Source organism: Fusarium flagelliforme (assembly GCF_020744385.1).
Source record: "Fusarium flagelliforme strain FIESC 12 MPI-CAGE-AA-0113 chromosome Unknown B0J16scaffold_2, whole genome shotgun sequence".
Lineage (NCBI taxonomy): Eukaryota > Fungi > Ascomycota > Sordariomycetes > Hypocreales > Nectriaceae > Fusarium > Fusarium flagelliforme.
The window spans coordinates 3,917,773-3,937,689 of record NW_025763504.1 but is presented as its reverse complement, the minus strand read 5'-3'; the positions used below and the strand labels follow the sequence as shown (position 1 = coordinate 3,937,689).

At 49.5% G+C, this 19,917-nt stretch overlaps 6 protein-coding genes across 6 annotated transcripts; 4 read left to right on the top strand and 2 right to left on the bottom strand.

The window, feature by feature from the left end:
• Window positions 1–54: 54 nt before the first annotated feature.
• On the top strand, window positions 55–4,900 carry B0J16DRAFT_334209 (uncharacterized protein). The gene has a single exon (XM_046126931.1). It carries the CDS (start codon window positions 463–465, stop codon window positions 4,480–4,482), a length of 4,020 nt encoding a protein of 1,339 aa, XP_045986925.1. The 5' UTR covers window positions 55–462; the 3' UTR covers window positions 4,483–4,900.
• Window positions 4,901–5,518: 618 nt separating this feature from the next.
• Window positions 5,519–8,438, bottom strand: B0J16DRAFT_380911 (uncharacterized protein; the record flags this gene model as incomplete). The annotated part of the gene is made up of 3 exons (XM_046131115.1): window positions 5,519–8,097; window positions 8,154–8,327; window positions 8,372–8,438. 3 exons carry the CDS (start codon window positions 8,436–8,438, stop codon window positions 5,519–5,521), a joined length of 2,820 nt encoding a protein of 939 aa, XP_045986924.1.
• A 2,147-nt stretch (window positions 8,439–10,585) lies between these two features.
• On the top strand, window positions 10,586–11,134 carry B0J16DRAFT_69292 (uncharacterized protein). The gene is made up of 2 exons (XM_046134313.1): window positions 10,586–10,784; window positions 10,839–11,134. The coding sequence occupies exons 1-2, from the start codon at window positions 10,675–10,677 to the stop codon at window positions 10,987–10,989; spliced, it is 261 nt and encodes an 86-aa protein (XP_045986923.1). The 5' UTR covers window positions 10,586–10,674; the 3' UTR covers window positions 10,990–11,134.
• Window positions 11,034–15,015, top strand: B0J16DRAFT_69289 (uncharacterized protein). The gene is made up of 3 exons (XM_046134312.1): window positions 11,034–11,589; window positions 11,758–12,908; window positions 12,961–15,015. Exons 1-3 carry the CDS (start codon window positions 11,279–11,281, stop codon window positions 14,883–14,885), a joined length of 3,387 nt encoding a protein of 1,128 aa, XP_045986922.1. The 5' UTR covers window positions 11,034–11,278; the 3' UTR covers window positions 14,886–15,015.
• Window positions 15,016–15,465: 450 nt separating this feature from the next.
• On the top strand, window positions 15,466–17,669 carry B0J16DRAFT_69261 (uncharacterized protein). Its single transcript, XM_046134311.1, has 6 exons — window positions 15,466–15,679; window positions 15,744–15,824; window positions 15,878–15,930; window positions 15,987–16,365; window positions 16,412–16,630; window positions 16,685–17,669. Exons 1-6 carry the CDS (start codon window positions 15,564–15,566, stop codon window positions 17,574–17,576), a joined length of 1,740 nt encoding a protein of 579 aa, XP_045986921.1. The 5' UTR covers window positions 15,466–15,563; the 3' UTR covers window positions 17,577–17,669.
• On the bottom strand, window positions 17,669–19,249 carry B0J16DRAFT_69257 (meiotically up-regulated gene 113-domain-containing protein). The gene has a single exon (XM_046134310.1). The coding sequence runs from the start codon at window positions 19,040–19,042 to the stop codon at window positions 17,762–17,764; it is 1,281 nt and encodes a 426-aa protein (XP_045986920.1). The 5' UTR covers window positions 19,043–19,249; the 3' UTR covers window positions 17,669–17,761.
• Between the last annotated feature and the right edge of the window lie 668 nt (window positions 19,250–19,917).

Here is a 19,917-nt window from a genome sequence, read left to right as displayed (position 1 = left end):
AAAGTTAACTGTAGCCTGATCTATGTAACTTACATCCACGATTCAATCCAACTTAACAACGATTTTCTGTTACCGGGTAAGTGATTCTATTGAAGAAAAAAAAAGATCATCCATCTCTGTTTCGGTTGATCGATCCTTCCCTATCGCCCAAAGAGTACTAGCGGCGCGAACCATCGACGGCCAATTTAGCACGCAAGTGAGAGGAGACACGGCGCCTTTGACCAATCAAAGCGCGCAGCCTTCCCCCCTCTGACCCTCTTGGACATCGCGGCTTTGTTTGAGGACCCAGGCGAAAGCCTCGTCCGTCTTGAACCTTTTATTTTCCCCGTCTTTACTGCCAACGGCGATCCCTTCAAATACACAACTGGCCCCGGCGCGCCTTCCGCCGAGACCCCTCGTCGTTTGTGCTAACCCCTCGTCAGGTGAGGGCGAGTGACGAAGGAGCTGGTCGCACGAACAGCGATGACTTCGTCAATTGCTGGCCGCAATGGCCTGCCCGATGGCCTGGGAACCGACCGGGAGCCCCAGGTCGTCGCAAACAGAACCGCGACTGCCACAGCCACAGCAAAAGCAACAGCATCTCCCCCAGCTGCGACACCATCGAGTGCGACTGCGACATCGATATCGACAGCGGCGTCAACTGCGACTGCGACGGCGACTCAAACACCAAACGCGATTCCAAAATCGCCAGTGAACAACGATGATAAGCGCGACCAAAAAGTTACTGACCCTGCCCCGGTCTCGGTTTCGGCCCCGGCCCCAGCGCCCTCTTCAGCTACGGATTCGATCTCAGATTCAGTTCCAAAGCCAGATTCAAATTCAAATTCAAATTCAAACCTAGCTACCGTTGATGTTACTTCATCGACTGCACCTGCAGATTCGGCAGAGTCAATACCAACATCAGCTACAGTTCCTGTTACTGCGGCACTAGAAAAGGCAACAACAACCACTCCAACGATACCTTCCAATCCGTCGCAGGAGGCAACCTCGACTGCCCCCATGCCAGAATCTGCAAACTCTCATCCAGATTTAACCTCTTCAGTTTCTCCGACAAAGGTATCGGGCCCTCAACCTCCGCCATCAACGCCGCCGCCGTCTCACACCATCTCAAGTGGTGGTTCGCCAGGCACTGATACTAAGGCATCGGTACAGCAACAGCAATCTGAGGCGCCGTTAAGCAACCAGGCCTCGACTTCCGCAAATGCTGAAGCTGGTGATCACCCGATGCCTGATGTCTCTGCCGCAAGCGACACAGCTGCACCACTAAGCGCTGATCAGGTCCAAAAATCCACCCCTTTGCAGTTGCAGATGCCGACCGACAACATGGGAGAATCTTTCGCGCCTTCCACCCCATACACCACGGCCACGATGCCTTCCATGGACCAGCATGCCTATATGATCTTGGCTCTAGCTAGAATGTCGGGGGCTCCCACAGCCATGTCACCGCCTCCAACAGTCACACCAGCCCAGGTTACTTTACCCAACCCGCTAGATGATTCGTTTCAAGCCCTCGCACAACCTGATTCCATGCGCCAACCCGATACCCACAAGGCTCTTGAATCCTTCGCTCGTGTAGAGTTTGCCGACAGTGTTTTCCAGATGACTACGTATGCTGTCGTTATTGGACGAGATCAGCGCGCATTGGAACAAGCCCGTCGTGATGAGAGGCGCGCTGAAGAGTACCGCCGCCGTGCTGAGGAGAACGCCCAGATGGGCATCCCGCCACCATCTCCCATCCAGCCAGATCAGAACAAGTTCAGCAAGTCTTATGTCAGTGAAGAGGGAGGAATGCTTGGCCCAGAATCAGATACTGGAGAAAACCCTCGCCCGACAAAGCGACGAAAGACCAGCACTCAAGGGTCTTCGCAACATGATCACGACGATGCGGCAGCACAAGCGCAGGAGAACATGATTTCTAATCGACAGTATGTTTCTCATACGCCTGGTGCTGCAGCGGTTGATCTGACTTCCCTGCGTCCATCACCATATCACGTTCCTTTCATCGGCATTCATTCACCAGGTCCCAATATCGCATCCAAGACCAAAGCGATATCCAGGGAGCACCTCAAAATTGCTTACAATCAAAACTCGGGTGTATTCGAAGCTATACCTCTGCATAAGAACGGTTTCTTTTGTGAAGACGTCCATTACAAGAGCGACAAGGTCGTGTTGCGAAGTGGCGATCGGTTGCAGATCAAAGACATCGATTTTCGATTTCACATAAATGGCGTTGAGCGGGGACGAACAGGAGCCGAGGAATATGTAGAAGAAGAGCCCACAGCAGCCCTTAGAAAACGACATGCGCAGGGTGGAAAGGAAATGAGCTTCGATTTCGAATCTGCCCATGGTAACGCTCAGATACAAGACACAAGTGATGAGTTATCAGACGTGGCAAGTCCTGCTGAGTCGCCTGATTTCAGTGACGATGAGGACATCAAAGCCGAGGAATCGGCAGCCATCGAGACGGTGGAAGCAGAGGCAGACGGAGCAGGGGCAGAGATAGGGGCCAAGGCAGAGACAGGGGCAGAGGCTGAGGCTGAAGCTGAAGCAGAGGTTGATATGGACGCAGATGCCGATGCCGATGCCGACGCTGATGCTGATGCTGATGCCGACGCTGAAGCCGAAGCGGACATAGACATGGATATGGACATGGATATGGACGTGGATATGGCAATGCCAATGCCAGGTGGAGAGTCTGAGTTCAAACAGGAAGGCATGCTCGACCCGAACCAGGAACATCTGATGCTTCAGATGCCCAGAAAACGAGGACCCGGTAGGCCGCCCAAAAACGGCTTCATGTCGAAACGTGAACAGCGGATTCTGAAGAGGAAACAACAAGAGGCAGCCAAGAAAACTGTGCCCCTAGCACCACCCGTGGAACCCCCCATCAAACGCAAGGTTGGACGACCGAGAAAACATCCTCTTCCCGAAGGGTCGTCGGAGCGGCCAGAGAAACGCAAGTACAAACCTCGCAAGCCCAGAGAAGACGGCGCTGAAGGCTCAGATGCAGAGAGGCGTGCAAAAGAAAAGAAAGAGAAGAAGGCCCGGCCGAAATCTCCTCCTTTGGAACTGAAAATCGAAGATTATACCGAAGAACAACTCCAGAAGCCTAACAAGAATTACGGAGTACTCATCGACGAGACACTTACAGCGGCTGGACCCGACGGGCTCACTCTCAAGCAGATTTACAAGCGGATCTGCTTAAGATATCCGTGGTTCCATTTCCACACAGAGACCAAAGGATGGGAAAGCAGTGTACGCCATAACCTCATTGGGAACGAGGCGTTCAGAAAGGATGACACGACCAATCTTTGGTCTCGCGTTCCAGGGGTTGAGCTTGACGCCGGAAAGAAGAGGAAGGCGTCATCCCCAGACCGTGCTGCAGCTCAAGCCTATGGCCAATACCCGTACGCTTACAATTCACAACATTTGACAGCTGGTGCGCCTGGCTACACCCCTGGACAAGCGCCTCCTGGTTATCAATTACCAGCATACCCAGCACAACAAAACCAGCCAGGCCGACCTCTGCCGCAGTATGGAACGTCTGCGTCACCACCAGCACCAGCTCAACCAGGCCAGCCAGCCCCTGCAACAAGTGCATCTCAGCCGCCCGCGCCAGCACAACTGCCCCCAGGTTATGGACCACCACCAGCTCCTGCTCGCCCACAGCTCGGAGTACCTCAACAAGGTACATACAGTTCACCATATGCGCCGCGACCACCACCGCCAACAAATACTCCGATCAAGAGCGAAGAGGGGCACGCTAATGCTCCCACGCCTGCCAATGCACACGTTGCTCAGCAGCAACAGCATCTTCCCCCACCACCTCCGTCAACGGTGGGCGCTAAGACGGTCCCCGGAACTGGAGCTGCGTCAGTACAGCAGCAACCTGCTACTCCTGTGAACCGTACTCCCTCAGTGCCTGCTGCTCCTGCTCCCGCGCGACCTGCTATTGAACCTAAGCTGCTCAATGCAGTCGTCAACCTCAAGACTGGCTTGATTGAAAACCTCAAGAAAGCCAAAAACCCAAAGGCCGCAGGAATCGTTATGTCAGCCCTCAATCGGTGTATTGGTCTTAAAAAAGAGGCAACGGAGAACGACAAGATGGAAGCGATTTGTATAAAGGGTATTCGTCAAGTTATCGATGGTTTCCTTTCCAAATCCAAAAGTCCCACACCTGGTCCAGCTTCTTCTGCTGCTTCTTCGTCGACTGCTGAGACATCCCTGTTCCTCGACTCCAAAATTTTATCATCTCTCAATGGTTTTAAGGAAGTCTCAGTTAAAGCCCTCAGTCCTAAGCTTGGTGAAGCCAAAGCGGAAGCTGTCACATTATCTGCTATCGACCGAGTACTAGGTATAGCAGATGCCAGCATCGTCCCACCTCCCGGAGAAGGCGAAGCAGTAGGAAACTTTGAAGGCATCGAGCAGCATTTGATGAAGTCTATACGACAACTTCTGACGGGAATGAACCAACAGGTGTAGAGCAGGTTTTTGGTTCCACGCGTTTTGCGGCTTGGTCGCAGTAGCTTACCAGTTTGCTTTGTCGACCGCTTGATGAGTGACAGTCGAGTTCAACAGCAGGTTCAAAAGGCAGAGGACGAGTAGAATAAGGGTACGATACTTTTCAAGGCGTTCTGGGTGGTCTAATGACGGACACGACCAAGGGGGCGCTGGGCATGTTGTTATATCAGAGTTATACCGTTCCGAGTTGGAAGGTATAGCCAGTGTCTTTGTGGCTTTGTTTTTTATCTATCATGATAGGGGGTTACACATCAAGCCAAGAAGCTTGATCAAAAGGGAGGGATATGGAGTTTCTTGTAGGGATCATCATCCCTTTTCCACTTCAACTTGTCTATACCTCTAGAGCAAGCGATCGTCTTATCCAATTCAATATTTGTCATGAATCCTTCTTTATATTCATTCCACGTAAAGTTGTGTTTTGCCTGCCAGAACTCGGATCCTTCCACATGTTGTTCGATCTCTTCATCTAGTAAAGTGTTCTCTGGCCAACAGGAATTATCAGCAACACTAGCTGGCAGCAATTTGAGTTGGTTTGTGTCGCCAAGACAACAAAACCTTCTTGGTATTATGATCACAAGAAAGAAAGATTCGAGCCGCTACTATGTACCCTTTCAGAAGAACCCCCCTTTTTCCTCAAATCCAGCAAATCACCTCGAGAGCCCCTACTGAGGAAAGACCCAACGAAACCCATCTTCATCATCATTGTCTCTTGTAACATGACATTCTTGTTCGTCTTTTCGAGGATTATAGCCCATGCGTCTTGGCAACGACTAATATGTTATCCTCCACTGCCTGCCCCAGTCCCGTTTCATCACCATGTCCTCAAGATTTCCAGTTTTTTCCTGCGCCTAGGTATCAAAATAAAAAGGATTAAGCTTCTATATGAGAAGAAGGTAGAAAGATGAATAAGGAAATTAATGTCAGAGAATGGCCAGAAACGCCTCACGCCAGTTGAAATAAAGGAAGAGTTGTAGGCGCAGCTGTGAACGGGATCCTTTCACGACGCATGTGGAGCCTCCTTGTCAGAGTCGAGACTTGACTTGGCTTCTTCAGCTTTTTGGCCAGCTAGCTTGTCGACGCCAGAAACACCACTGTCGGCTTCGTCATACGAGATCCCCAAGCCGTTGGCTTCTTTTCGGCCTGCGCCGGCTTCCTCTTCAGCCCCTTCCTCAAGGTTCATCAAAGCTGGCGGGCGAGAACGCATCTGCTTGGCCTTGGAGAGAGATATTGTCTTTTGCTGGTAGGTAGTGGTGATGGGCTTCGTATCGTCTCGATCAATAGTCGCTTTCATGAGAGCAGCCATCCACAGTCGTCCTTGCTTCAAATTCGGAACAGCAAAATAGTGAACAGTTGGCTTTGTAAAGTTCACGGCCCTTGAGAGACCAGCTCGGGGAGGAACCAGCTTGAAAATGAAGATGGAATCGTCACCTTTCTCCAGATCCTCAGTGTTTCCTGGCATTGACTGACCCCCCAGACTTGTAATTGTGGCGTGAAGACCTGTGAGTTTTTCGTTGTCGGCAGGCAGAACTCGGTGGAATGAAATATCGATGAGTCCTTTTTCTTGCTCGTCGTCTTCAGAATAGTAATATGCCAACCGTCGACCTTTAAGGACAAAGAAACGAGGCTTCCATGTTGTCATAAGATTGGAACTCTTCTTCCTCATCCAGCCACTATAATCGGCATCTTTGCTTGCCTCCTTGGGAGAAATCTTGAGTAGTCCACGAGTGTAGGCGCTTGTTTCCTTTTTCCCTTTCTTTCCAGCTTTCTTGCTAACTTGGTTCACAGGGGTACCAGGACTCTTCGCGGCATCGGGAGATTCTAGGTCAAAACTAGCTCCACCTGATGGCGTCGTCGAACCAGTCCGCGCGGGCGAGTCTACTAAGAAATCCTTGCTCGATGGATCCGTAGGAGTCGAGACTTTGGATCGGTCAAAGCTCAGGTTGTCAGAAATGGCCCGCATGCCCTTACCTCCAGCCAATGCAATCGGCTTATTAACCATTGACGATAGCCAGTCCGAGTTAAAGCCTTGGTGCCGAGTCGAGACGGGCGATGCTGTCGAGCGACCTGATCCGACTGTGGTATCTAGTTTGGTAACAGTGGGTGAAGGAACATCGTTAGATGGCGGCACGTTCATTGTTGACTCTGAAGCAGCTGACGCAGTTCTCCTATGCGCGCCAGCTTGAATACCATAGTACTTCTGAGCTGCCGAAGAAATGCCTCCTTCTGCAATGGACCCCACGCTTCCGAATCTTGACTGTCGTGCCATAGCTGTAGCGCTTCGGACCCTTTGCTCTTCTGTATAACTCGACTTTCTCGATTCGGCATTGCTGTCGCGCTTTCGTAACAAGTTCCTCTTCCTTCCGTCGACTTCTGTTCCGGAGAAATAGCCCCGATCGGCATCAATAGTAGGATCTTGAGTTTCAGCCCCTGGTGGGCTAAGTAAGTCCTGGAGGCCAGTGGAAGAAAGGGGTCTTTGCGGGGGTTGCGAATAAGCGTTGCCAAGGGTCCAGTTTCGGTCAAATGAGGGTTGCTTTTTATGAGCTCCCTCGGTTACGGGGAGGGTACCCGGTGTTGCGATCTTGGGAACAGGGGCAGGTCCAGATGCCGCCGCTGGGCCAGCTTGGCGAAAGTCTGTCGATGAGGAATGCCGGCGCGAATGGTTCAACTCCCTAATCGATGCCGCGGAAGGCCTCTTGATGTGGCTAGCACGGTTGGAGCTGTCTTGTGTATGGGATCCAGCAAATGTCGGGGAGGCTTTGGGGGTGTTTTGTGATAAAGACATCCGCCTCGTTTGAATAGAAGTAGGCCGGTTTGTAAGAGTGTTAGCTCGACTCCTCGGCCTGCGGAGGTCTTCCGAGCCATCGTTTCCATACGTTTGCGTTGTTCGGCGCGTTTCCAGACCCTGGTTATTGACCTCATCCTGAAGGGCTTTGATCTTGTGCCAAGTTTTCAGTCGTCGGCCAACTGAACCAAGGTCGAACGCTTTGATGAACAACGAGCTTTGATCCATGCCGAGAATAACCTCACCCGAAATTTCCTGGTCTCTGAAAACTTCACAATGGTGCTTCTCAACTCCTTCAGTAAAGAGGTACTCAGCAACATCATCAGGGGACCATGCTTCGACCTCTTCTCGTGTATGGAACTCTCCTTCTTCCTCGTCGGTTTCTTCGCCCTGAATGTAGGATGCTCGTTGACCAGGATGGGTGCTGCTGTACTCGCTTCCGGAATCGTTCGCTACCGCTCGAAGCCCGCCATTGCTCGCTGGAGATCTTAAATCGGTTATGTGCTCGTCGATAACAGTAAGCGTTTCGTGCAAGACATGACTGTCTTGGTTCTGAGTAGTTAGTTGGCTTAGTCCAGAAAGAACAGGAGGCTCGCTCGCTACTAAGGCGGGCTCTGATTTGACGCTGTTAAGAGGTAGCGTCACAGGACTCCGGGCCTGAGGCTGAGGCTCGGGTTCTTCCTTTGTGCCTGTGTCGGCGCTCAAATCTTGAGTTTGTTCTTGATGAGGAGTCTGGGGTTTAGAGCTGTTGAAAGTGCTCGTGGGGACATTCCTTGGGGCCGGTCTAGTATAAACTGCAAAAAGTCAACTGTGGTTCAAACAAGGGAGCATATGATTTGAGGGAGCAGACCTTCAGGAAAGAGCCCGTTGTTATTATTGACCAAATGACGACCGAGAAACCATCCGTCGCCAAACTCGTCGTCTCGCTCTATTAGTTCAACTCGGTCTCCTTTTGCAAGGCTGAGTTCGTCGGAGCTTCGGGCTTGGAAATCATCTGTGATGGGCAAAAGAGCCTGGGCGTCAACTAATGTTACAGACAAAGAGCAACGAAAGCAAGGGCATACTCACGTATCACGATCAAGGTATCGCCAACTTCAGGCTTCGGTGCCCCTTCACTGGGGCCTCGTGAGGCCATGGCGTGATGAAGCGATGCGCTGGTGATGGTTGGAGCGATTGCGTTGATAGCAGATGGTTGAGGTCGTGGAGGGAGGAATGGAGTGGCAGTTTAAGGGCGGTTGAAAGTCTGCGGAACCTAACGGTGGCGCGGGACCGAGCGGGTAGCGAGAAATCCAGTCAGTAGACTTGAGGAAAGCCAGAAAGTGATTCGATTCAGGTTCAGATCCAGATCCAGCTGCCGTCCACCGAACCAATACTCTGTAGCGGTATTGCCAGAGCTGGGCTCGGTTGGTTCAACACTCTGCAGCGAGAGGGCCGGAGATGATGTATAAGGTTGGGTACAATGTGCACTGCAGTCTGAGCTTGAAGAGACTGGACCCGTGGCTATGGTGGTGCGCTATGATAGTAGGCTCGAGTGGTGCGCTAAGGTACGAATGCTTTGCTGGGGTGGAGCGGCGGTTGCGGTTGGGGAGGCGGGAGAAGTGCGTGGTTCCTGAACAGCACAGAGGGAAAGGCCTAGCGTGGAGGACAGCGATTGGTGATTGGTGTGACTTGGGGGCATTTATGGCTTTAATCGAGGGTTGGCAAGGTTGTACCAGTGCCGGCTGATTCGAAGCCAGGCGGGGCTTGGATAATAAAGGCGCTCTACTCGGGCTAGGTACGCAGTCCAATAGGTGAATGTTTTGTCGCTGCTAGTTGTGAAACAGCATGAAGGACGATCAGCAATTGTAAGGCTTGCTGATGGGTAAATCTTTGTATGTGTGTACTGTACAGGTCTACCTATGGAGATACGGATATACCATGCTCCTCTCAAAGTGGTGCATCGGCCCCTCCAGTCCAGGGGTCTCCGGGATTGGACAGTGCAGCCAAACCTTTGCAGATGCTATTTTAGGATGGATGTTATGCCAACGCAGCAGGTTTGGCGGATTGAGAGAGAGAGAGAAAGAAAAAAAAAAGAAAAAAAAGAACAGGAACAAAGAGGAAGAAAAAAACTCACAACTTCGAATACCTTGAAAAATCGTTTCTTTTCTCCTTGGGTTATGGAATATGAGACGAGACGAGACATTGCTAGGCTCATCGAGTGAGATCTTATCCACAAGAGAAGCAGTCCACGTAGTTGTGATGTAGCAAGCCGGTGCTGAGGTAGGGCGAAGGTCAGGGCTAACTAGGTTATGTCGTACAAGACAAGCAATCCTAGCTCGATGTCAGGTTGGTGATTCTGATGTACGGATAAGGATTTGAGCAATCTGCAAATATCGTGGATAGGATGACATGATGTGCAAAGATCGCGAGACCCGACCGGCAGACGGGAATGGATCAGGATAGGCTGGGAAGCGGGTAGTAGGCCCTGGTTACTGTCGTATTTTGTCAATATCCATGAATACATGTCTGGCAGCCTGTCGCAAGTACCTTGGGCAGACATCTTCATAGGTAGGTATCTTACGATATCAGTAGAACTGAATTAGTTAGGGTTCCGAATGTATTAATGTTGTTGCATACCAAGGTGGAAGACTTAAAATCTATCAATGTTTGACCAAACCGATGCGTATCAATGCTGCTGGATGTTGCTTAATCATGGATCTCTGCATCCAAATATACCTATTTATAATTCCCAACATCCATCCATACCCAAGTACAGCGCAACAGTGCTCAACTGGGCCACAAGGGTGATTCACACACATCCAATGCTACAGCATCTACTGCCTAGTAGGTACCTGGTACGTATGAGTTTATTGGAGCAATACCAAGATCCTCCTCTGGCGGATTAGTTTTGGTACTGTGATCACTCTGCTTTTAGCCCTTCGATATCACCAAATACTAAAGCCACAAACAAGATAGACCACACATCACGCTTACGATCCCAACGGCTACCTGACTAGAATATAGGTACATACGTCTCGAGAGTAGTATATATGACATCCAACCACATAGTCATGGATGTCTGGGGACGATCTGATATATGTCTATGTCCATACCTACCTAGGTAGGTAGGTTAGGTAGTAGGTAGGATACCAGCTTGTACAAACGAGGTTGAATATTTACCTGCTTCCCCCATCCTTCATAGGGCGTCAGGTTTCGGGTATAATAAAAATACGTACCAACTATCTAACCAGGACCGGTACTAATCTGAGACATTCAAATGCAATACGGGCCCAACATCAGCCGCTTGGCCAGTCGCTAATCTATCGGCTGACTGCAGAGAAAGCAAACGGGAGCTTATTGATGCTACCTACTCCGTACCTAGTAGCCAGCTGATGCGCGAAGCCGTGTTTTCCTTTTTTATTTCTTCCTATCTCTTTCTTTGTTTACTGTGTCCCTCTTGCCTCGACTGCCCGAGGTCACAATTGCAACTTCTGTGGGTTAGGTAGGTAGGCTATAGCTGCCGATCAGGGAAACGTTATTTAAGTGAATGTTCCAGAGTTTCTCCGCCCGGCTTCAACAACAACAAAGGGTTCTTCGCCTTTACTCATAATATATTGATTCACTCAAATCCCCGTCTCGATTCGGATCTCGCACTCGGTCAAACTGCCATTTTACCAACATATTGTTGCTCACTCTGGCTCGTGTGATTGGTTCTTTCTTTTCCTGATACTTCGAATCGCCGCAACAGCGCGTCACTTACCCCATCACTTGCTTGAGCTGAGCTGTCACCTACGTCGCTCTGCCCCTTGACACTGCGTATCTACTTCAGTGAATCATGCCCGACCTGGCGGTTCTTGACTTCAGAAAACGGCGACGTTAAGCATGGTTTCCAAGTAGCATACGACACAAATGGTCTGCGCTTAACGAGCTTTCGACTGCGACTTTGTATTATCGTGATCACCAACTCTCTACCAAAATACGTTACCGACCAGTGAAATGCCGCAAAGGGAAAACCCGAATCAGTCACAGACTGTCCTTCCACCAGATGCTCACCAGATCGCTTCCTCTAACGAGACTCTCAATACCTTTCTTGGTGGTCGCACTCGTTCATGGATGACCGGGGGTTCATCCGCAGTCACCAACCCTAGGCCTGCTCCAGTAGCGCCCAGTAATTCCCGGAAGCGGAACAAAAAGAGAAAGGCGTCTGACACGGCTCCCCCAACCCAGAACGATAATGACATAGAACGCGACAACATCCCTACTGATCAATCATCAGAACAACTAACAGGTGCTAGAGAAACCGCGAGGTACGTGGTAATCCTTTTCAAACCTCCTTTCCTTGACAAGCACGCGCTTTCTTTTAGGCCAAGTAACAGAACCTTGGTTGCGCGCGCTGTAGCCTTCGGTTGCAGGCTTGGAGCAACATTGCCACAAGTCTTCCTCATCATTTACCAACGTCGCTAATGGCAATATAGAGCCTCGACTGTCCTACCCTCGCCGGCGCTGACCGATGTGCCGAGCCCGAATGGCTCGAATCAAGTTGATTGCACCAATCTCGATTCAAGCGTTCATGCAAAGAGTGTAGGGCCCGGACGGCCAGTTTCTAATAGTAACATGAACCAAGGCGACTCGATACACGTCGCGACCAACACCCACCAACCGAACCCAATAGCCGCCAGCTCGACACAAGTCCGGAATTCTATTCCTCAGCATGCCCGTATCGCAGAAGCGGCAACTCTGGCTACGGTGGCCAACCCGGCTGCAACTGGGCAAGCTCGTCAAACAGGAGACTTGCCTTCCAGGGTTAACAGCACACAGCACAATTCGCATGAATCTTCAATGGGAAGCACAATAGTTCACTCAAGACCATCCAGTACTAGCGAACACCGGGCCAAGCGCCCTCGTGTACAGGAAGAATCAGGTCCAGATTGTCAGGAATGGCTCGACAAGATCGAAAGTCGCAAAGCGGAGTTTGAACAGGCTGGGCAACTCAATGAGGTCGAATCCCCCAGATATTCTATCTTGAGCGAGGCATGTCGGGATGATGATTACTTCTACATTGCTCTCCACCAGACTCTATGCGCTTGGTCTTTGAACAAAGAACCCGTTCACCGTCTATACAGAGGCTTAGTGGAGCCTACAGTCATTGATGTTGCTTTCGAGATAATGCAAACCATTTTGAGGAAAAATGAGTCCATGTCAAAGTTTCATCTTCAGTGGTTCGCCAACTTTCCCTATGGCATGGCAGCTTTCTCCCGGGTATTTCCACGCACAAATGTGTCTAGAGAGATTTCTACATTTCTTGTTTTGATGACGACACATTGGGGTATGCTCTTGCAGAATGTCCAGACCCGGAAGTACCCATTGCTAGTACACGAATTGTCACACATTCTACGTTGTCGGTCCAGGAAGTTGCAGTCTATGCTATTTACGAAGAGCCGCAGAACCATTTGCCCAGATGAGGGGTCTGTAGCAAAAGCAATCAACAGAATTTTTCAACAGGACCGGCATAACGAACGCGCATATGAGGCGCGCGGCGAGGCCCCTGAGGTTGTGAAGAGTGCCCGAGAGGCGGTGGCAGTGAACTATAGACAGTTGGTTTTGTCACAACAGCAAGCCCCAGCCAGTATGATACCAAAGCCTGCCCGATCTAAGTGACCCGCTAACCCTCTCGATAGATACAATATCATCTCCTGTTGTCGGGCAAACCCCATCTATGGTTGGGCAAAATGCACAACAAGTCGTTCGGCCACCTCTTGCAGCATCCGTTTCGTCTTCGGCTACTAACACAACAACCCCGCCTCTCTCTTTGCCCCATTTTGATGCCCTCGCTGCCAGTGTCCCTACTGGTGGCTCCGGTGCAGCAAGTCCGACTTCTGTCAACGAGGCCTATCAACATAGTAGCCGAGGGTTTCAAAACGTGCGACGACAGAACCAGCTCCATATCCAGACGGCAAATCCAGAAGCTCGGCCTCTCTCAGCTCCGGTCAACCGGTCTCCTTTTGAACAGCAGTTCTTGCCGAGGCCATCAGGCGCTGGATCACCATTAGCGTCGCAAAATCGTGCATTGCCATCGAATGGCCAAATTCGGACTCCCGTGCTGCCTTCGAATAACGTGCTATCACAAGGACGTGCCAGCTCCTTTACTCTTCCATCTCAGGGGCTTGCCGAAGCAAACGCCAGCAATTCGCCAGTACATGTTTATTCGGCGGGAATACCGCAAGTTAGAAGTCCGGCGCAGATGATGTATCCCCATTATGCCCAGGCAATGCAGTCTCCACAGTATCCGCCAGTCTACGCGCAACCAAATCCGCCAGGCCACGCATCTGCACTGCAAAGCCACAACTATGCGGCGCAACCAACGGTCCCTCGAACTCCGACATTCCAAGGAGCAGTGACAAGTAATCAGATTCGGCAAAGGCTACCAGTACAGCAAATACCCCTATCGGATTATCCCCGGGGCCCCTACGGGCATGACTCGCTCCAAGTTGGTCTTCACCAGGTTGAAGTACGTAGCCCACGACGCGTTCCATCACATCCCGGGAAAGGCCGATTTTACCAATTTGTCCGATCGCTTGTATATGAGCCTACCGCCTTAGAGCCCCAGACAGGTCTACGGACCCTGTCTTTTACAGTGCCAGAGCGCCACATTCAAGGCCTCTCCAAGAAAATCGAGGGAAATGGCCTTCCGTTCTGCTATTATTCTGAAGGGTCTTATCGTTATCGTTTGCGCATATGCTCACAGCTCGAGACGCAAGCGATACCCACCGAGTCTGACTGGGTGGTTGCTGCAACATCTTGGCCAAGTCATATTTTTATTGACCTGAACATGCAACATTTGGAACTGCGCCGTAAACAGCACTTCAACAAAGACCAACCGGTGGAACTGACCGATCATTTGCACGAGGGCGAGAATGTTCTCAAGATCAGTTTTCCTGCCGTCGATCAGAATACGATACGAGGCTATAAGTATTTCATGGCTATCGAAATAGTACAAACGATTAGTCATGGTGCTGTTCTTAATTTGGTCCAGTCATTGCGGCACATGTCTAAGGACGAGACAGAGGCCAAAATACAGCGCCGCTTGCGACCATCAGACTCTGATGATATCATCATTGAGGATGAGACTTTAACAATCTCTTTGGCCGACCCATTCAGCGCGACAAGATTTGCAGAGCCTGTCAGAGGCAGCCAGTGCGAACATCTTGAATGTTTCGATTTAGAGACGTGGTTCCAGACTCGACCTCCGAAACCGCCACAGAACGGAGGTGGTCCGCAGCAGCAGGGCAGTGAACCTTCAATGGTGGATGTCTGGAAATGCCCTATATGCTCGTTAGATGCACGTCCTACGAGTCTCTGGGTGGATGATTATCTCGCAGGGGTTCGCCGGTCCTTGCTCAGCGGTGGTGATATGCGAACAAAGAGTATCACAGTGGCTGCTGATGGCAAATGGGCTCCGGTTCTGGATGTGGATGACTCAGATGATGAATCCACGCCTGTATTACAACACAGGAATGTGGTCAACGGTAATGCTGGGAGGCAGTCAAGAACGTCATCCATAGCGGCAGCATCAACAGTGATTGAGATCCTGGACGACGATTAACAGATTTCTGGCGTAGCCTTTACTTAATTTTTTCGTGGAAGGGGGAGATTTTATGGTGTTTTATAGTTAGGCAAGGCGTTTTGGAGACGGAAGTGCTAACTTGAGCTTGACAAGAATGCATTTTGCAATTAGATACCACTGATTTGACACAGCACCCGGCGTTTCAAGGCTTCAGGGGAAGTGCCTTGAGTGGCACGATTTGCAGAACACAGGAGATACTGTTCTGCTGTTTTGTGTGGTGAGGGAAAAGGTTAAGAAAAATGAAAGGCTTGGGAGGGGATGAGATAGACGTTGAAAAGCCTAGGCCACAGACTTGTATATATCTTGGACCTCATCACGTCTGTAAACTCAATCTAGAACAAAATTATGTTGATTCTAGATGCCAATTGGTCTCCATTTTCATTAAAAAAAAAAAAAAAAAACAATACACTCCCGGTTTCTTATATTTCCAGGTTGGGTTGGAAAGCGTTGTAAGGGGGGGGCTGTTGTTCGAGAGTACCTCATAGTCAGCAGAGCTGCAAAAATCACCAGGGGGCAATGCCAGGCTAATTTATTCTAGTAGGTCAGTAGCATCATTATCATTCAACACGCGACAAAGGAGTAAATACCCCAGGACCTCTCTGCCAAACAACAACCTTTAAATGTTTGTCGTATTAACATAAGATTTGATTCGCCATCATGACGGGGAGAGTTAACAGTCCACCGCGTCGCTTACGAGCTTGCGCTTCATGCGCAAGAGTCAAGGCCAGATGCCATTTCCGAGAGGAGAATCAAACGACACACATTTGCGATAGGTATTTCGACCTCAACTAAATAATTAGTTCCTTCTTTGATGGGTATGAGAGTAACCTGATCAAGGTGCGAGGCTTTGGAAAAGGAATGTCTACCGCAGACAACAAGTAATTTGAGGAAGCCACGTAGAATTGATCAGAGTAGAGAGTAAGACCAGACCCGTCCATATAGGATCTTTGACTGACTTTGAATTTTCTTAGGGATACTGCCCAATCTCAAGGACTTTTATCTGCTTTGAATAAGAATGTCGATGGTAAATGGCTTATGTACCTATGCTTTAGGATGAGCCTTGACTAACGTTGAAACCAGGTCTGAGTAATATCCAACAAATAAAGGATCCCGAGAAGATTCCAGAAGATATTCAAAACACAAATTCAAATCTGCCAACTGTTTCTCAACCTTTATTCGGATTTTCATGGCCGCAAGTATCCCAGATACTGGATCTCTTCCGCAAAGAGTACATCCCTCGATTTCCCTTTGTGCTCATCAGCAGTCATCAAACAGCCCAATCGCTATATAAAGACAACCCGTTCTTATTCCGGGCAGTCATGCTAGTCGTGGCACCAGTATCTGAAATTAGAATCTGCAAAATGAAGCGCAATGTGCTTGCATACCTGGGTTACAGAACGTTAGTCGAAGAGGACATGACTCTGGATATCCTTCAGGGTATACTGGTGATTATTGCTTGGTGAGTACCAGCTTAATGTGACTGAGTCAATGCTGACAAGATATAGGGCACATAAGTGTCACGTTGATAATAGTCAGGTTGTTAACTTGGCATACCTTGCACTGGGATACGCGCATAACTTGGGAATTACTCAAGATACTTCACTATCTTCCACTCAGCAGAGTGACCCCAAACTCCCTGACACTGAAAGGGTGAACCGTAAAGAAGATCCGTATTCAACAGAAAAGAAGCGCACTCTTCTTGGTCTCTACTGTGTACTATCGATGTAAGTATCCGAGTCGATCACTCGTAGAATGCATACCTATTTAACACATCACAGCCAATCCGCAAGACAATCGCGGGCAAATCCGTTACAGACACCATACATCGACAATTGTCTCAAAACAATCGCCCAAGCCCAACCCTCGCCTTCGGATTCTGTAGCAGAGCACATTGTCCGTCTCATTCAGATGAGCGAGAGACTTTCAGAAGGTTTTGGCGAGCCACATGAACGTACACTATCCAGGCCATATGCTTTCCTCCTCGAAGGCACTGGAAGACGTTTCCACTCCGATCTGAGCCGCTTATCGGAATCAATCGCGTATCCCAATCTCTCAAACCACAGTCAGACATTCGAGATGCACCGCTTGTATCTTCTTGTGAGGTTATATGAGCCTGCGATTGTCGTATCATGTCATCCAGAAGATGGTGTGTCCCAATTCGTTTATTTACTGATATGTCTCCGTAATTGCCTTGAGGCTATGCAGTCTTTTTTCGATATCTTTCTGGGCTTACCTGTTGACATGATCTTGCGTTGTTCGATAGTTACTGTTGACCAAGTATTGTTTGTCATGTTGCAAGCGTCACGTCTGCTTCTCGTTGACGTTCCTGATTGGGATGTTCAGTCCGCTCGGCAGACGCTGGATTTCAGTGCTATATTGAATCGGATGTTAGCACATTTTGAGGAAGCAGAAGAACTGCGCAGGAGCGAGATGAGGATTTTTGCTGCTTTCACACATGAAGAAGACCGCCAAGGTGGCATTAGCAACATTGCCAGAATCGCTAAAGAGATCCAGTGGTTGAAAGCTTGGTTTGAAGCCAAGACTCATGGGCGGCATGTGGAGGCTATATCACTGGTTGAACTAGGAGGAGATGCATCTGAGGACCAGATTACACCGAAGTGGTCAGTCGGTCTCTTAGAGGAAATGCCCTGGAACATTGTCTCACCTTAGAGATTTCATGCCATCGATATAAAACTTCAAAGGGACAATGTAGTGCAAACCGATCAAATACAATCAGGGTATCATAAACTATCAGAAACAAATGACAGAACCGCAAGATAACGCCAGAAAACGCCAAACATCGTCATATAAGCCGCGCAATCGTACCAAAAAACTTCATCTCGTCCATTGTCACATCACGGTTCCTCATTCCCGCCTGAAGCCTTCTTATCGTTAATGAGGCAAGGTTCAGACTCGTAAACGTCTGGATCTTCAAAACTGTCATCCCCAGAAAACTCGGACTGATCGTCACTCGACCAGGAGAAACTGTCTCCTTCTTCAAAAAGCTCTGAGTCTTCCGTATCTTCGTCGAAGACCCCTGTAGCGAACAACTTCCAGCAATCTGGGTCAGTCATATCGAGACTCTCGACCCTTGTGCGCCATTTCTCTTGAAGCTCTCCTTCATCATCGTATGGCATCTGTCTCATCCAGCTTGTCCACATCATGATGTTACTAGACGCTGTCATAGAATGGACCTTGAACCACTCGTGGTGCGAAACATGGCAAGTTGGACAGCCTTTTTCTCGCTTTCTCTGGTTCCGTAGTTGACAGTGCACAAGCTTCTCGACCTTGACGTAGTGCTCAGCTGTGAACTGGACAATGACCTTGGGTTCATATCCACACTTTGCTTTCCAGTCCCTCATGCGTTGGTCGACATTCTGAGCGAAGCCAATCTTGATATAAGGATCAGGATCACGGTATGTCTCGGGGAAAGTGTAAGCGTAGATGTAGCCGTCGGACCTCTTTTCACTGTCTAGGAGGGGACGACGGATAGCCTTTTTTATGTACTTGTTTATCTCGGTGATGGTCCAAGGATCTCCAAAGTCTTCGAATTCATGTTTGAAATGGGACGTTTTGGCTGTTGAGTTCTTGTGTGGAGTGGGAGTAGTGGAAGGAATGGATGTCTTGGTTGGAGTGGATGGTATCGATTGAGATATGCGTCGATGTGTCGTTTTCGTGGCAGGTTTCTCAGTCTTGAGGTTAAATTCATGCTTGACTGCCACGATCTCGGTTTTGGAGGGTTCTTTAATGTCCTCTTCGTCAATGGTGGGTATGTCGTCTTCTTCTTCCTTCTTGACAACCACTGTTTCAAGAGGCTTGAGGATTTTCTCCCAAGATAATAGCCGTCGAGGTGCTTGGTCTTGGTGATTTCTTTGACACATGATTAAATGAGCCAACCGGTCAAGTATAGACTCAGAAGAAGAGAAGCTCTCATGCTCAAGGACACCATTCAACAGAGAAGTGATAAGCTGAATGTTGCTTTTGCTGATGATTTGTCCGCAGCGTCTCTTCTTACTTAGAGACTGACCATGACAGACTAGCTGATCTCCGCCGTCAACCTCAAGCAGCTTCCTGAGATCGCATACAGTAGTTGGCCAAGTTGTCATGGGGGTGGCAGTGGCAGTGGTTGGGATCATCTTGAGAGTCTGGACTGAGATTGCGATAGGTCGTAGGGAACAGAAACTGCCAATGGTTTCTATGCCAACAAATTGCTCAAGTCGTAGTCTCAAACGATATATAGCCAGATGTTATCATGGCTAAGCGCCTTGGAAGAGGCAGTGTCGTCCTGGAAGGCCTCCTGCATGTCCGTCTTGGAGGCTATGGTCATGAATACGGTCGTAGGACTTCAGCTTGGTGGAGTGGGTATGCGCAGCAGGAGGTGGTATGATGTGGTCTCTTGCAGCAGATAGACGACGGTGGAATTGCAAGACTATATAGTCCCTTCCATCACTGATAGTCTGATGAGTCCATGGCTGAATATTTCCTTCCAGTTCCTAAATGCTCTTGATCTAGATAGTAAGAGTATCTCTGATAGACTTCTTGATACAATTTTATAACAAGAGTTTGATTATTTCGACTGAATGAGTCGTTATCTTGAGTTGGGGCTTTTGACTGCTGTTAGTGTGGTATCCCAAGACGTGTTGGCCGTCTGTGTTGTTGGTACCCCCTGGTCTCGAAACTTCTGCGCCCCTCTTGGTCGCAGCATCCGAATCATGAGGCATCTGAGAGCGCTTCCAGGCACATTTTCTCTCGAGTCAGCCTACATTAGGTACTTCCCATCATTGGTTGGTCTTTGGCAAGTTCGCTAGAAAGGTATCACAGCATCACAGCCACATTCGCGGCCCGTCGCGAGCAGTGGATGTAATTGAATGACACCACTTTTTCAGGGTTACTGAACGAGTCAGTATGGGGGGTTTTTAAATCCTCTTAATCGGAGCATTACTTTTCTTGAGTCCTGGTGAGCTTCATTGACCAAGAGTCAATGGCCTTGGCTTGGACTACTTTCGTACAG